At 41.7% G+C, this 16,336-nt stretch overlaps 1 protein-coding gene across 3 annotated transcripts in view; it reads right to left on the reverse strand.

Annotated features, from left to right (window-relative positions):
- PARP11 (poly(ADP-ribose) polymerase family member 11) overlaps positions 1-2,477 on the reverse strand; it is a 45,397-nt gene extending 42,920 nt beyond the window's left edge. For all 3 annotated transcript variants that reach the window (XM_030321463.1, XM_030321464.1, XM_030321462.1), the window contains exon 1: positions 2,297-2,477. In XM_030321463.1, coding sequence (XP_030177323.1) covers positions 2,297-2,314 — 18 coding nt within the window. In that variant the 5' untranslated portion in view covers positions 2,315-2,477. The remainder of the gene's footprint in view (positions 1-2,296) is intronic.
- Between the last annotated feature and the right edge of the window lie 13,859 nt (positions 2,478-16,336).

Below are 16,336 nucleotides of genomic sequence, written 5' to 3' on the forward strand. Positions count from 1 at the left end.
TGTGTAATGCAAAAGTCTTCTGCATTTATCTTTAGGATACATTGTGGGTTGTTTTTTTTTTTTTTTTTTATTCCCAATGTGTTTGGCTTAGGGTAACATTAAAATTAATTTTCATTCCATGACCACAGCTGGACAAACCGTCCAGATGCCTCTTGTATTGATATAAGATAATAAATTACACGAGAAACACAAATACAGATGTTGATTGTATTTTCAAAAACTAAACTGTCCTCAGGGCGCCTGGGTGGCTCAGTCGGTTAAGCGTCCCACTTCGGATCAGGTCATGATCTCAGGGCTTATGAGTTTGAGCCCCGCGTCAGGCTCTGTGCTGACAGCTCAGAGCCTAGAGCCTCTTCAGATTCTGTGTCTTTCTTTCTCTCTCTGCCCCTCCCCCACTCACACTCTGTCTCTCAAAGATAAATAAACATTAAAAAATTAAAAATTAAAAAAACTAAACTGTCCTTATTGATGGGATTCATATGCTCATCGGAAGAAAACCAGTACTAGTAAAAAAACACAGAAGCATTAAGACATACTAAGGCGGCATGATAAAAGTCAAAGAAGAATGTGGGATTGTATGTGGAAGGTTCACCACTACTAACAAAAAAGTCAGTCTGCTCTACCAAAATCAAACAAAATCATTAGGGTGATGTCAGAAGAAACAAAGAAATGAGATAATGATATAGCAAACTAAATATATGAGACATTCACTAGTATCTTTATAATCCTTACAAACTTACAAATAAGCCAACAGCAGATGCTACTATATATGTGACGGAGGAGGCAGAGTGAACAGTAGGAACCAAGGACTCTCTCTAGCCCTAATCCAATCACCTTTATTAATTCAACAATTATTTACTGAGTGCCTGCTAAGTGCCAGGCTCTGTTCTCTAGTCTGAGGATACAAAAATCCTCACAAAACAGACAAAAATCTCTGCCCATCTAGAGCTTACCATATAGTGAAGAATTTGAGCAAGATATACTGCGGTTACTAGAAAGTTTGTACAGAGAAACCAAGACAAAAGGGACTGTTAATAAAAATTGAATACACACACACCAAATGTACACATATACATGCACACATATACATATAATGATATAAAATGAAGACGGTTGATGACAGTGAAAATGAATATAAAAGCAGAGAGCACATTCTCATAATCCTAAATTACTTTTGCTAAAATCAAATGCCAGCAATCACTTTTCTCTGATGAGGCCTGACACTGCACAATTATATGTACGAACAACAACAAAAATCTTAGATGATGACATGATGGGCTGGGATGTACAACCAACAAGTGCGGACCAAAAGACTAGTTGCTACTGGCCCAAAACTTAAAAAACATAACAGAATTAACTGATAAACTCTCCAACTCATCTGGCAATATATTCCAGAAATGGGAAAAAATAAGTGTTGATTACAGCAAAAGACTTGTTGCAAGTATGTAGACGGGGCTGTAAGTAAATTTGGGCAGTTATCTCAGCATAGGAGGTAGTTTCACACAGTTCAACAATTTGGCAAAATGTGATTCTGCCATTTCCACGGTCAACTCGTACGGTGTATATAGTGTACGTCTGCCATGTTACTAGGCGATTTCAACTCTAACAAGAGATTAATAGAATATTCGGCAAATAGATTCCACTCTTTGAGGGCAGCACATTAAATAAATGTATAAAAAGCAAAGCAGACAAAAATACGTGCAGACACAACAAGAGAGAGAGAGAGACAAGACTTGCAGTTGAAAAGTCCCGGGTCATCAGTTCTGGCCACTGAAAAAAAAAAAATCTAAGAACTTCCCCATCTAGAGGCTTAGAACATACACTCAGTCCCCCAAGTTTGAAATGACTGTCCACCAAGAAGGGAAAAGGAGTACTGATGGTTCCTCTTAGGCCCATTCAAGACACGGGGGGTCGAATCCCCCTCGCTTTGGACGGATGGGACTGGCAGGTACACCTGAGGCAAAGGAAGAGTAACAGGTCCAAAGCCCCGTAACTCCGATCAGGAAGCAAAACACAAAGTTTAAAAAGACAGTGAAGGGCGGAAGGCAGAGAAACCACAGCAAGTCAAATAAATAACTGTAACAGAAAGAAATAATGCGTTGGGGATCCCACGGAATCATCTCTACCGCTCAAAAGGCCGGAGACTGTAGAACCCACAGGGCCGGGATCTTCGGGGTCCCGGAACTCAACACCCAGCCTGAAGCGGGTGAGGGGGAGCAGTTCCCGGGAACCCCCTCCCTCCCCTCTCGCCTCAACCCCGCCCATTGGGTCCGCCCCGTCCCGCCCGGCTACTCACCGGATTCGCTTCCCACATAACGGTGGCGAAATCGAGCGGAGAGAGCCTGGGGGAAGGGGCTAGCCGCGGGACCGGGGTGTTGGGTTTTTTCCGAGGGTCCCCGGGAGCGAAGGGATGGAGAGGCAACCTTTATGTAGGCCTTCCTTCTACCCCGCCCTGTCACAAGCCAGCGTCTTCGGACCACCGACCCTCCCGACTTCCGCCCGAACCGGCCAACCAGCGCTGGCCCCGCCCCGCCTCCGGAAACTCGTCCCGCCCCAGCCGCTCCCTTCCGGGCCGGTGGGCGGATCGCGGTGGGCGGGGCTTGCGAGTAAGGGGCGTGTAAGGGAATTTAAAGGGCTTCTCCTCCAACCACCTTTCCGGTGCTGAGTCCCCACGGCAACATCTCCTCCCCGAATGATCCTCAAGCAGCGGATGGTTGTATTTCCAACGTTATTTATTGATCACTACGTAGTGAGTGTCGTGTCAGAGTGCCAAGAATCAGACAGGCCTGAGAATTAATCCCAGAGTGGCCAGTGGCTTTTGGGACAAACTTCAGTCTCTCAAGTTCCTCCTCTTCAGAATGGTGACAGTAATAGTACCCGCCTGAGGGTGTAGTGAGATCATTTAAAACACCAACCACAGTATTTGACATGCAGTAAGAGCTCCCAGACAGCTAGCTAGGCTCTGGCATGCTAGACTGACCCGTAGGCAGCCCATGCCCTCGCAGAGCTTAGAGTCTTGGGGAAGAAAGGAAAAGGTAATTTAGGTAAATAAAAAGGTACAGTATGGTTTATAGGTAGTATGGCAAGCACAGGGTTCTATGAGAGCCGCTTACCTAGGACGAGTGTCTACTTTCCTTCTTCCTGCCTACGGAGTTTAAGCTAAGACCTAAAGGATACACTATTGAACTTACCTGGATAAAGAACCCTAAGAGATGGGGAGAATCTTCTGGGCAAAGAAATAGAATCTACCCAGGAGAAAGGAAAAAGAAACCGTTTGTTTATATTATCCTTCCGGGCTTTTCTACATAGCTCTACACATTAAAAAAAAATTTTTTTTTTTTGATCAAGGAATACCTATAGATTTAGAACCTGGTTCTTTCACTTAATATCATATGGATAGCCTTCACTCCAATGCATTTAAGCCTATTTCATCATTTTGAAGGAGACCCATGGCATTCCGCGGTTTGTATGTATATCTTACACACACACATTTGAAGTAATTCATTGTGTTAAATATTTAAGTTGTTTTCAATTTTTGCTATTCTAAAAAGTGCAGCAATAAACATTCTTATACATTTGTCCACTTACCTCCTTGGATTAGTTCTTATAAATGGAATTGTTCAATAAGAGATTATAGAGATTATAATCTAAATAAGAGATTATAGAAATTTTGGTACATATTGCCAAATCACACTCAAGAATAGTGTCTAAATTTGAAATCTCTAATTTTTTTCTTATAAATGGATTCAGATCGATATCTTCACCTTATTTTTTCCACTTTACTTTTTACAAAATAGTTAACCAGTTGCCCCAATATCACCTATTGAATAACCCATTTTTTCCCCAATGCTTTGAAGTGGCACGTTAATTACAAACTAAATGTGTGGGAGGGAGGCATATCTGTTTCTGAACATTCTTGTCTATTTTATTATCTGTGTATTACCCTGCCATGTCACACTTATAATCGTTGTAGCTTTGTAACATATTTGCTGTTTCATAAAGCAAGTTCTCTCCTAATTACCTTCTTTTTCAAAATTTTCAAAATCGTGAGTTTTCCCATTCAGGAATACATCTCTTCATGTATTTAGTTATTTTATATTTTCAAATACATACATATTTTTTCACAAAGATTTGCACAATTTTTGTGAATTTTGTTCCAAGATACTTTATAATTTTTTTGGTGTCATTGCAAATGAGACATTTTTCATTACTGTAAGTTAGGGAAACTATTGATTTTTGTCTATTTAACATGTAACCCTACACACTGAAAATGTCTTATTAGTTCTAATAGTTTGTAAGCTGATCTCTCTGAATTTTTATGTCAACAATCATTTTACCTGCAAATAATGCAGTTTTTTCTCTTACTATTGCATTGGCCAAAACCTCAGAAAACTTTTGAGGAACACATGACAAGAGAATGAACATTCAGTCTACAATGCAGTAAAACAAGCATTTGTCTCTAGTTCGTTCTTGATATCCTTTAAATACACTGTCACCTTAGGGTGCCTAGCTGGCTCAGTCGGTAGAGCATGCAACTCTTGATCTTGGGGTTGTGTGTTTGAGCCCCACGTTGGGTGTAGAGATTACTTAAAAATAAAATCTTAAAATATACTGTCATCTCTCAATTTTTTTTTATTTGTTTTCAGAGTGCGAGTGGGGGAGGAACAGAGGGAGAGGGAGACACAGAATCTGAAGCAGGCTGCAGGCTCTGAGCTGTCAGTACAGAGCCTAACGTGGGGCTCAAACCCACGAACCGCAAGATCATGACCCCAGCTGACGTTGGATGCTCAACTGACTGAGCTACCCAGGCGCCCCTAAAAATACAGTCATCTTTAAAGAAACTTCCTTCTAATCCTCGTGTCCTACAAGGTTTTAGGTAGGAAAAGAGGTTAAATTTTATGAACTGTCTTTAAGCTCTATTACTATGTTCACTTTTTACTCTGACTTGTTAATATAACTGTACTAGATTTCCTAATGTCCAGCCCACCCTTACATACTTGAAATAAACACTCCCTTTAGTGCGTTCACTACTCTTTGAATACACTACTGGATTCCATTATTTAGGATTAAAATTTATTTATAATTAATGAAATTGGCCCATTGTTACTAGTGTTTTTTGTGTTCGTGTTCAACAATTTTTATTAAGTGAATACTATTTAGCTCTTTTTCAAAGATGGGGATTTTTATAAAGCAAGTTAGGACCATGTCCTCCACCCTTGTGGGACTGGGACTATACTTCATTTCCTTGAAGTCTTAGAGTTGCCAGTGGTGGTGATCAAAGAATGGAATGGAGAGAACACAACTGGTTTGAATATATATCAGCTTTTAAAATATAAACTGCTATATCTCAAAGCAATATGAAGGGAACATATTTCATAAATTGAAAATATCTGTGCAAAGTTTAGTATTAAACTTTTTTCCTATCATTCTTGATTTATGACCACTGAGAGAACAAGAGTGGGAAGGGACCTTAATGACCATTTAGTCCTGGGGTCGCAAACTGATAGCTAATGAGCTTTAGCACACACAGAGTATCTAAGTTTAGGGGGTTAGTTACTGCCATTTTAAAACTAGGAAATTTCACATTCAATACTGTGACTCTGGCTTCGCTTAGACTCGGTATTCTCATATGCCAACAACTGGCTAAAGTCTTGCTGATCCCGTCCCACTAGGAATGGCCTCTCAGCTTTACCTGAGTTACCAGGCCAATATCTCTCATCCTTAAATTACCTACTTGGGCCATCTAGGTATTTGAAATTGTACTAATAAGGCACCTCTTATTTGGCTAAGGAAATGCAATGGATCTGGGACTTTCTAAAATATCCTCATAGGAAACAACTTGACTATACTTTTCTATACCTCTCAAGGACGGGCCCCATCACTGGGGCCCAGCCTCTCAGTCTTTCAATAGATTACTCTCTGCATGTAATGCTTGAAATGTCTCCTGTCACACAAGGTCTGGCACTGGGAATGTTTCCCTCTACATTATGGCTCTGGGCAATGTGCCACGGCAGTAGAAACTATGCTTACTGCCCATGGTCACTGGCTTTCTCAGGAAGACCAAACAAACGGAAGACAGTTTACTTTATCTTACATGTTTTCTATATGTGTTCTGGGTGGAAGCGTCTAGAGCCATGCTAACCCCAGCCCAAGGATACTGAGTGCTCGCAGCCCCCCTTCCACCTGCTTGACTGTATTAGATCTTTGAATACCAGGAGAGGAGGGAGGAAATGCCTGAGGGGAAAGGAAAGAGGAGAAGAAAAGGAGCAGTGGAGACCTGTCAATGGAAAGCATGAAAATGATCAGAAAACCATTAGTTGAGTGGCAAGGGAAAGTGGTGAAAACCAAATGTCACATAAAGACAGTAGAGGGAGAAAAGAGAACCAGTAAGTGGTGAGATGCAAGATATAGCATCACTTATAATTTTAATGTAATTTTCATAATTGTTTTTATTTTTAAATCTTCATTTACAGCCAGAAATAGGGGAGTGCTCAAAATGCACATGGAAGACAGGCTGGATTTGACAGAAAGGAGGAGCCGGAGACCGGAAGAAGGCGCAAAAGGAACGCCGAGGGGCCACAAGAGGGTACCCGGAGTAAGGGAGAAAAAGCAGCATTTGTGCCCATCAGCCTTGAACATAAAGACCCAGCCTCAGCCTGAAAAAGAGCCAACAATGAGGCAGCCCCAGAATCAGCCCTGCTGTTGAAGTCTGACGCATTAACAACCCCGACAGGAATTAAGAGGTGAAACAAGCAGATGAAACATTTGCTGAAGCCGAGATAAGCATTCCTGGGAAGGAATTTTTCAAAAAATCAAAATGAATCCCGTAAATCTTCCTAATTAGGAAACATGACCAGAAATTAAATTCAACTGAAAAAAAAAATGAAGTGCTAAATAACTCCCCCACTAAATGGCAAGGCTCTATTGAAAATACCACTGATTATTAGTTTTAGCTGCTCAGGGAAATTATCTGGGCACAATGCTGGGCATCAACATGCAGCTCACAGCAGCAGTCAAAAGCAGCAGCTGAGATGTGTGGCCATCCTAATTAGAGGATGGAGATTCTGAAAAGGCTCTGGGGCTGTGACATTCCTGGCTGGGGCTTTCCTTCCAGGAATGCCACATTAGGGTTTTGGTCATCACATTGTCAAGAAGGACTTAATAGGACTGATCCGGAAAGGGACAACAGAAATGACTTAGAAAAGAGTGTGAGAAGCTTTGAGGTTAAAAGCAGAAAGCAGGAAAACACTTCCATAAGAAATAATTTTAAAAATTAGGAGACAGGGAGGCAAGCAAAAGCTTTGGGTGATGGAAAGAGTGGCCGGAGGGTGTCCTGCCTGCATTAGGTCATTCCAGGCATGTGGGGCTTTCTCTTGTTCCTAATGAGCACGTCCAGGAAGGTCAAGAAATTAGAACAAATTATCTGATATGAATCACTCTTCAGTTCTTCATTTGACAAATATTTACCAACTACCCTCCATGTTCTAGGCACTGTCTCTAGCTTTTTAGGATGGATCAGTGAACAAAATAGAGAAAAATCCCTGTCCTTGTGGAATTTACATGCTAGGGGGGCAGGCACAACATTGTGCAGTATGTTATAGGGTGATGAGGACTACAGAAAAAAAAAAAACAAGGTAAGGATATTGAGAGTAATCAGGATGGTCCTCATTGAGAAGGTAACATTTGAGGAAAAGTCTGGAAGAGGTAAGGGAGCAAGTGTGATGTATATTTGGGCAAAAAGTATTCCATACAGAGGGAACAGTTGGTGCAAATTTCCTAAGAGTGTGAGTGTGTCTGAGTGTGCGTGTTTGGAGAGCAGGGAGCAGATAAGTTGTGCAGATTGAACTGGGCCTGGTATAACAATTAGCAAATACACGGCACAAAGTATGTGTTTGACCCTGTTATAAGCTCTTTCTATATACCAACAAATATAATTCTCATAACAACCCTATAGAGTAAGTGCCCTTATTACCCCCTTTTACATGTAAGGGTAGTGAGGCTCAGAGAGATTAATTACCTTGGCCCAAGACCAAAGATTCAAACCTAGGTGGCTGGCTACGGAGCCTGTGCCCCTAATTACTACTCTATGCCAGTTTTCAATGTGGTTTCAACCCATCTACTTCTGACACCAGACCTGATTACCCAATTGCAATTGGAATTCAAGTACTCCCCCAAGATAAATTTATGTTCTTCTTTATAAAAAGGCAGTGTTACTTGTTGCCTTACTGCCTACATCCCTTTCCCTGACCCTTTGCACCCTTTGCCCACCAACTCGAGGACTGCTCTTTTCTGCAAGTTCACCGTGAAGTCCATTGCTTTCATCCAGCAAATCAAGTACGTGTCTACGGATAGAGCTTTGATTCAGTGTGGGAGGGGGAGTTGGTGAGCAATAGAGGGGGCTTCTGTAGATTAATAATGCCCTATAGATCACTAGGAGGCAGGACAGAGCATACACTGCATTTAAAAACTAGATATGTATTGTCTTTCCTTCCACTTTAAAAGGCACCGTGTGGAGGAGGTGTGTTTGTAATACACTGACCACTGGCTGTTCTCATGCTTTCTTCCCGTTCTCTCAAGATAGAGTGCCTTTATACTAAAAACCATTGAATTATGCACTTTAAATAAAGGAATTGTACAGTATGTGAATTACAGCTCAAAAAAAGCTGTTAAAACAATTCATTTTTTAAAAAAATATAAGATCTTTGCTTTCACATCCATGGTTTACCCTCCTCTGGCCTCCTTCACATAGCTTCAGGGAGTCCAGAACCATACTCAGAAAGATGTCCATCAGTCTTAAACCCCAAGCACTCCACCCAAAGTTACAACTTTGTTTTGACTTCCATGCTTACAGCATTATGCCAAGGAATAAATGACTTTCCCATTATACCTTCGGTACCAATTTTCCTTATTAGAAAACAATAATTCTAACATTTGTATGTTGAGACAAGCACATATCTATTATGCAATAGAAGGTAATATTCGCATACATGAGAAGGCAATATTCACATACTGTTAGAAGCAGCTTCTTGCTTGTGGCTGACTGTTTCCAGCTGAGGGTTAGGGGGCACGTGTTCCCTGCCTTTATGGGAGAGAAGCTTGAGATGACATGTGAAAGTCTAGAACAGTCAGGAGACTCAGAGGCTGATCCAAGCTCTGGTCCTAACTAGCTGGGTGATGTTGCACAAGTCACATCCCCTTTAGGGGCCTCAATTTCACATCTAAAAGATGAGATCATTGGACCAGGTGATCTCCAATGTTGCTGCCAGATCTCACAGTCCATGATTTGGTGTCATAATGAGACAGATCAGATGCTGGGCTAAGGTATATCAGCGCCATGATGCCCAGACATCCAGGAAGCAAAAGATAAACTCCCTGCCTTTGAGGAACTTTTAATCTATTGGAGGAAACTAAAAAGAGAATTACATGTAAGACTTGTAAAAGATATCAAGTAAATACACAAGCCATCCAAAGAATGCAAGGACAGGAATCAGCTAAGAATCAGTTCTCCTGTCCAGATCATTTTGCTTTGACTCACCTGTGCAACTAAAGAAACAAGGAGGCTCTTACTCTGTCAAACCGTGGGCCCTCTGAGACAGGTACCCCTGATACAAAGGCACTCCTTGTAGACCTTGTGGATGGATTCAAATCACAGAATAAGAAACTTTCAGAGGAGAAAATGAACCCTAGCAAACATGTAATCCAAATCCCTCCATCAACATTTAACATTTGTCGATGATGCTCTCTCATGTTTACATTCTTACTTGATAGGATCCTCTTAACATTATCCATGATCCTGAATAATTCTAAAACTGGAATAGGAATGCCTGTAATATCCTCCCCTTCAAAGTCCAGTGGGTGAAATGTGGAATGGCTTTAAGACAAGGCTGATCATTACCACAGAACTGAACAAGATTTGCCTGGGAATCACTTCTCAAAAACCACTGCCCTGAAGAAAGTTAAGTTCCTCCCCTCTATCGTAGGGCGCTTGTACATTTTCCTATGTCACGCTTTCATTTCGCATCCATTCCCACTCCCTGAGGCTATTCTAAGCATTTCTGCAGGTCTCCAGTCACATGCCTTTGCATGTCCTCACTTGCCATAACTTCTTAAAAACAAAAAAAGTGAAACTAAAAACAAATAGAAAGGAAAAAATCAGCGTGATCTCTACCATTCAATTCGTTCATTTTCATCTGTCCTGGGAGGATATCTTTCAGCCTGGGCTCTCCTGGGTGAATACTTACTCTGGGACTAGACTAAAAATCACTGTCTCTGGGAAGGATCTTGGGGAAGGCCTGCCTAGATGAGATGATGATACAAGCCTGTTAAATATTTGGCCCCTGAGGTATCTTCCACTCCAAATATTTTGGGATGCAGATAGGAATGGTGGTCCCTCAGATTGTCTGAAACAGGGTTTTTACTCCCTGACTGGAAATGTGCTCATTTCATCACTAGATGGCGCTGGCACACAGGCAAGAATGGCTGTGATTTAATTTAAAAAAAAAAAAAAAAAGCGAGCACAAACTTTCTAATAAGCCAGAGAATTCCTGTTTCTGGGTGGGCAAGATCAGCTTTTGTCAAGCACATTTAAGAATAGCTGTCTGGAGTAGCAATAATCTAATTGTGCTGCTTTACCCCAAATCAACCAAATGGTCAAGACCGAATGAAAGCAGTATAATGTGTATTTAGGAGTAAAGGCATTTATAAAAAACCACAGATCTCTTAACTATGTAGTGTCACAAAGAGATAGGTGGTCAGGAGGCTCAACTGTGCAGTATAATTAAAAGTGAGAAGTTTTACATTCTTGTTCTGATATGGATTGATATGGATGGACCTTTGCCAGTTAAATAATACTGATATAAATTCAGGTAGCTACAAATTCAATTAAGAATTAAAGTAGAAACGTTCCTATTTCCCAACAAATCATATTGTTTGAACATATTTGTATCTGTTTCAGGATTGGTTGATGGACCATTTGATAAGTTATTCACTATTGGAACCATAACCACTAACCAAATTCTGCTAAGATAACATCTAAGTGGAGTCTTAGAATTTTGGATTTGGAAAGGAGCTTACATGACCTCTGTCTTCCTCCCAGCTCCCACACTAACCTCTTCCACGTTAACAAGGGCTCACTCCATCTGTTTAAACTCTTATAGTAACGGCAAACTGGCCACTCTGAGAAACGGCCCAACGTATTTCCAGAGAATTCCAACAGAGAGTCCTTTAGGTTGAACCAAAGCATGGCTCTTTATAACTTCTACCCATAGATTTCCATTCTTCTTTTTAAAGGAATTCTGAGCTTTTTTTCATATGACTTGTTTTTAAATATGTGATGCTTTAGGGGCTCCTGGGTGGCTCAGTCAGTTAAGCACCTGTCTCTTGATTTTGGTTCAGGTCATGATCTCATGGTTTGTGAGTTCGAGCCCAAATCAGGCTCTGTGCTCATGCACAGGGCCTGCTTGGGAATCTCTCTCTCCCTCTCTCTCTGCCCCTCCCCTTCTCTCTCTCTTGCTCTGTCTCTCAAAATAAATAAAAACATGTAAAAAATTTAAAAAATATATGTGATGGTTTAGGACTTCTCAGCCCTTTCTTCAACCATGTTTTATATAACATGGTTTCTGAATTGATTTTGGTTGCCTTTTTCTGATTTATCTTAAAACGTGTTCTGATCACATAGCCAGCAGGACCATTAGCTGCCTTGGTTCAAACACTGTGTTTCTATGAAGAGGACCCACATTTGGTGAATTCTCTTCACCGTTTTCTTTTTGGAGCCTGTGGCCAACTCCTAGGTCACTCCCATGGATGTGGTAGGTCAGACCGGCCCAATCCTTGTATATGAAATTAATTTTTTAAGTTATAATGCATGTGTTCAGCTCTGAGATGTGGCACGGATTTCAGTTTCTGGCTGTGGTCTGTCAAAATTACATAGATTCATTTAATTCAGACTCCAATGCCAGACATAATGGGATTCAAAATTTTGTTCCTCTGCTCATGAACTGTGTCATCTTGGGCTAGTGACTTGATCTCTGAAAATGTCAGTTTCTTCATGTCTAAAATGGAGATCTAATATTACCACCTGCCTCAGAGAGTGGTACAATTTAAGTGTGATAATTTTGTGGAAAAATATTTAACACAGTTCATGCAATATAGCAAGTGTTCGCTAAGTGTTTGCTATTATTATTATTATTATTATTATTATTATCCAATCATCCTTCATATCAGCTATCCCTCCTTGTTCATGGCATATGAAAATCTGATAAGCATCTCCTGTAAGACACAGACAAAAATCCTTTCAGAGACGTGTAAAAGAGAGACCTCCGGGGCTCACCGCCGTGGCTTCCCTTCAGGCTGACATATGTACTAATCAGCAGTCTTTAGGTATAATTCTTACACCAGCCGTGGTTGTACCCATTGGCTATCAGCCAGGTCATGTCTCATCCACAAGGTGATTATGATAGATTTCGTCAGATGCCATGCTGAAAGCAAGTATGGTTTTGATGCCTCTTCTTTCTGCCAGTCTAATATCCCTATCCAAAAAGGAATAAATGAAGACATGTTTTGTTTTCTGAGATTTCGGGTTGGCTCTGAGTGATCTCTGCTTTTCTAAAGACTTACAAAGAGTCTACTTAATAATCTGTTCAGTTGATGGGTTAAAGTGGGGAAATTGTGGGTTATTTCCCCCTTCGTTTCTATTATTATAATAATGTTTGTGGAGTAAATAGCTTTTTAAAATTCTGTTCTAGAATTCTGCCAGGGATAATTGTCAAGCTGACTGGCTTATAGTTTTTATAATATGCCCCTTTCCCCCTTTTTGAGAATCGGGACAACTTTGTTCTTCTCTTGTCTGTTAACAGTTCTCCTATTCTCCATGCTTTTTCAAAGATTATTGACAATGGTTCTGGGAGTTCTTTGAGCAACCTGGGATGTGATTTGTCAAAGTCTGGAGATTTGAATTTATTAAGGGGGGTGAAAAGAACACCACACTAGTTTCTAGCTCTGGCTTTGCCCTTTACTAGCTGAGTGAGCGTGGGTACGTTTTGATTTTATTTCAGCTGAAACGTCCCCATCTGTGAAATACGGCATTGGGACCAGATGATGTTGAAGGGCCCTTCAAGGTCTGATGGTCTCTGTTCTATGTCTCAAGTAATCTAACATTTTCTTACTAGCTTTTTTCATTGATCTCGGCTTTCAGTTTCCTCTCAATAAAATTTATTCCACCCTTTTTTTTTTAAATTTGGAAGATACATTTTGGTTTAGAATCCAAATGTTGTAGTGTGGCACTCAGAGTCCAACATATCTGGCCCCAGCGTTTAATTCTGGCTGTGTCCCCTCCCCCCAGGTGCAAGCCTACTATCCATTCAGATGGACCATGCCGTCTTCCAGGTGCACAGGCCCGTCCATCCTTTTGCCAAGGCTACTTCCCTAAGGTGAAATGTGATATGTGATTCCCAGCCATCTCTTTCAATGGGGTTTCACCGGCCCTTTAAAGCCCAGTGCAGTTACCAATCCTCCTGGGCAGTGTTTCCTAACCACCCCCAGGCACAGTGCTCTCCTCTCTCCAAATCTCTGATGCATTCAGTGCAGTTGGTCTGCCACTTGATCACAATAATCCTTGTGGCGTTTGGGTGTGGGTGTTGAATTGTGTTGTTATTGATTTGTGTGTCCTGGGCCGCTCCCTTCTTCCCTCTTCCCCTCTTCCTGTTGAGCAGTGTCCAGGGGATACTCCAAAAAGTTTGGTGGGCTATTGAATGGATTCAAAGCCATTGACAGTTTTTCCTAATCAGAACATTTAGGTAATAATCTAATATGCAGAAATTTCTTTTTTATCTTAGGAGTCATAGGAAGTAAGCCCACATAGCTCAATACTAGAACACATTTCATTTTAAGGCAAGAAAAGGATTTTAGTACACAATTGATAACAAAGCCCAAACTAGCTCACTTTCCTCCCTATGCTATGAAATTTGAGAAAAGTTGTTGAATGGACAACTAATTGCTTCAGGATCAATTTGCATCATTGGTGCCCATCCTATTCTAATCCAACCCTTCTTCTATTGGCCAACAGCCTAACGCATTTATATTTCACCAAATAAATGGTATAGTTACATTTCTTAACAATGGAGAAACTACTGTTGTGTGTCCTACATAACATCAAGTGCATCCCAGGGAGAACTGGCTTCTCCCCTCAATGTTTGTGAAATAGTTCTTGATAGTAAATTATAAATTGTCATGAGTAATCTTAACAGAACACTTCAGAATCACACCACTGTCATAAAAATACAGCTGACCCTTGAACAGTTTGGGAGTTAGGGGCACCAACCTCCTGCACAAGAAAAAATCCATGTATGACTTTTGGCTCCTCCAAGCCTCAGCTACTCATCCCTTCCTGTGGACCGGAAGCCATACCCATAACACAGTCAATTTACACGTATTTTGTGTGTTATATGTTATATGTAATGTGTATATACACATATGTAATATGTCATATTACATGCATGTATTCTTACAAAAAAGTAAGCTAGAGAAAAGAAAATGTTAATGAAATCCTAAGAAAGAGAATACATTTACAATATTGTACTGGAAAAAAATCTACATGTATCTGGAGCTGTGCAGTTCAAACCCATGTTGTTCAAGGGTCAACTTGTCCTGTAGTTGTGGGCAAGCCTTGGAATGAGTTTGTGACAGAGGAAAAATAAATTCTTTCCAAAAATGAGCTGCTCCCAAAGCATGTCAGAAACAGAGCTGAGAAAAGAAGTCATTCTTATGTTCAACACACACTGAACATCCACTTATGTACCAGACCCTACTGGGGACATTGGCATTAGGCACAAGGAGATAATAGAAAGGATATCTAGATTTTGCTCATGAGGAGCTCACCTTCTTGGGGGAGAGAGCATTAAAGAAACAGATAAGGACTGTGTGGTAAGAAAAATGCTATGTCGGTGATTTGTGAATCCACTGGGGCCAGGGGCCTGGGTAGAATGTAGAAGGCAGCAAACATCTTTGTTCCTGTGTAGGACTCCCAACCTCCCGAAACCTCCCCACACACCTGAGAAGAAGCTAAGTTCTCTGGTAGTCACTACCCCTGCCATCTTCCAACACCAGGAACAGTTGGGAACTTGGAGGCTGAACCATGTACTATTATAGTGAGAGCTGCATACTAACAAGCCAGCCTGAGGCTTATAAAGCAGTGTTTGTACAGCTCACTCATTGCCCTAGTTGGGGGTGATAAGCACAAATTTCCCAGGCAAATACAAGTAAAGCCAGTGCTTAGTAAGCTCGTAATAAATGGGAGTGTTTATAACTGTTAAACATAATGATAACACTGGAACTCTTTACAGGAAAGCAAAAGTAAAAGTGTGTGAAGAAACAGCCCAGCCACATGCATTGCTGGACGCATCATCAGCCGTGGGAACATAAACTCCTGCTCGCCAGTAACAGTCATCCAGAAATTACACCACTGAAGCCACATCTCCTTCCCTTAAAGAGCACTGTCAAGAGCACTTGTCACTTCAAATCAAGGAAAGTACTTTCCCTGGCAAATCCCATCCCTGTGAAGCCAACCTTATCTCTCACATGCCTGAACCCCTGCCCCCCCCCCCCCCCCAGCCTTCACCGGGTTGCAAATTCCAAGCCGGCCCATTGCCTGGACCATGGCTTCCCCACATTTTCTCCTTTTCTCTTCCAGCTTGGTCTCAGATGACTGGGCAGGGCTCTTTCCCCCCACCCCCACCGTACCTCCCTAGAGAGGAGGATGAGATCACTTCTTCCTTCCACCTGAGGAAACGGAGGCCCACGGAGTTTTGCCACTTGTCTCAAGTCACACTTCTAGTAAGGGCCCCAGGGGACCCTGAACAGGAATTGTGACCTGGCCTGTTTTGCAAGCCTCTGAGCTGCCTGCACATCCTGCCCTTCACCAGCAGGGGGCTCCATTGCTGCCTTGTCTTACCTCTACCCACAGAGGTTCTCAGTATGGAGGAGGAAGGGGGGGGGGTGGTCCAAGCTCCCTGAGAATTGTAGCATCACTGGGGGAGGAGGAAAGGGGACCCGATGGATTTCCCAGAGGACTTCCTCCTACAAGGAAACCCCTCATCACCACAGCCGTGAAAGCGAGGCCGCCATGTGAAAAACTGTTGACCAAAAACCATGGGGGATTGCAGTGGTGTAAAAACACGTTCAGTGGAGCAGATTGGAAATGGGACTCTGGCTCTGCCATTTGCCAGCTCTTGGTCTTGGGCCCATGAATGTCCCCGAGGCTTCCTTTCCTCATCTATAAAATAGCTACAGTAAATACCTACCTCATCAATTTGTTCTGAAGATTCAATCTGGTGATGCGGGT

This window comes from Lynx canadensis, chromosome B4 (assembly GCF_007474595.2).
Source record: "Lynx canadensis isolate LIC74 chromosome B4, mLynCan4.pri.v2, whole genome shotgun sequence".
NCBI classification, from domain to species: domain Eukaryota; kingdom Metazoa; phylum Chordata; class Mammalia; order Carnivora; family Felidae; genus Lynx; species Lynx canadensis.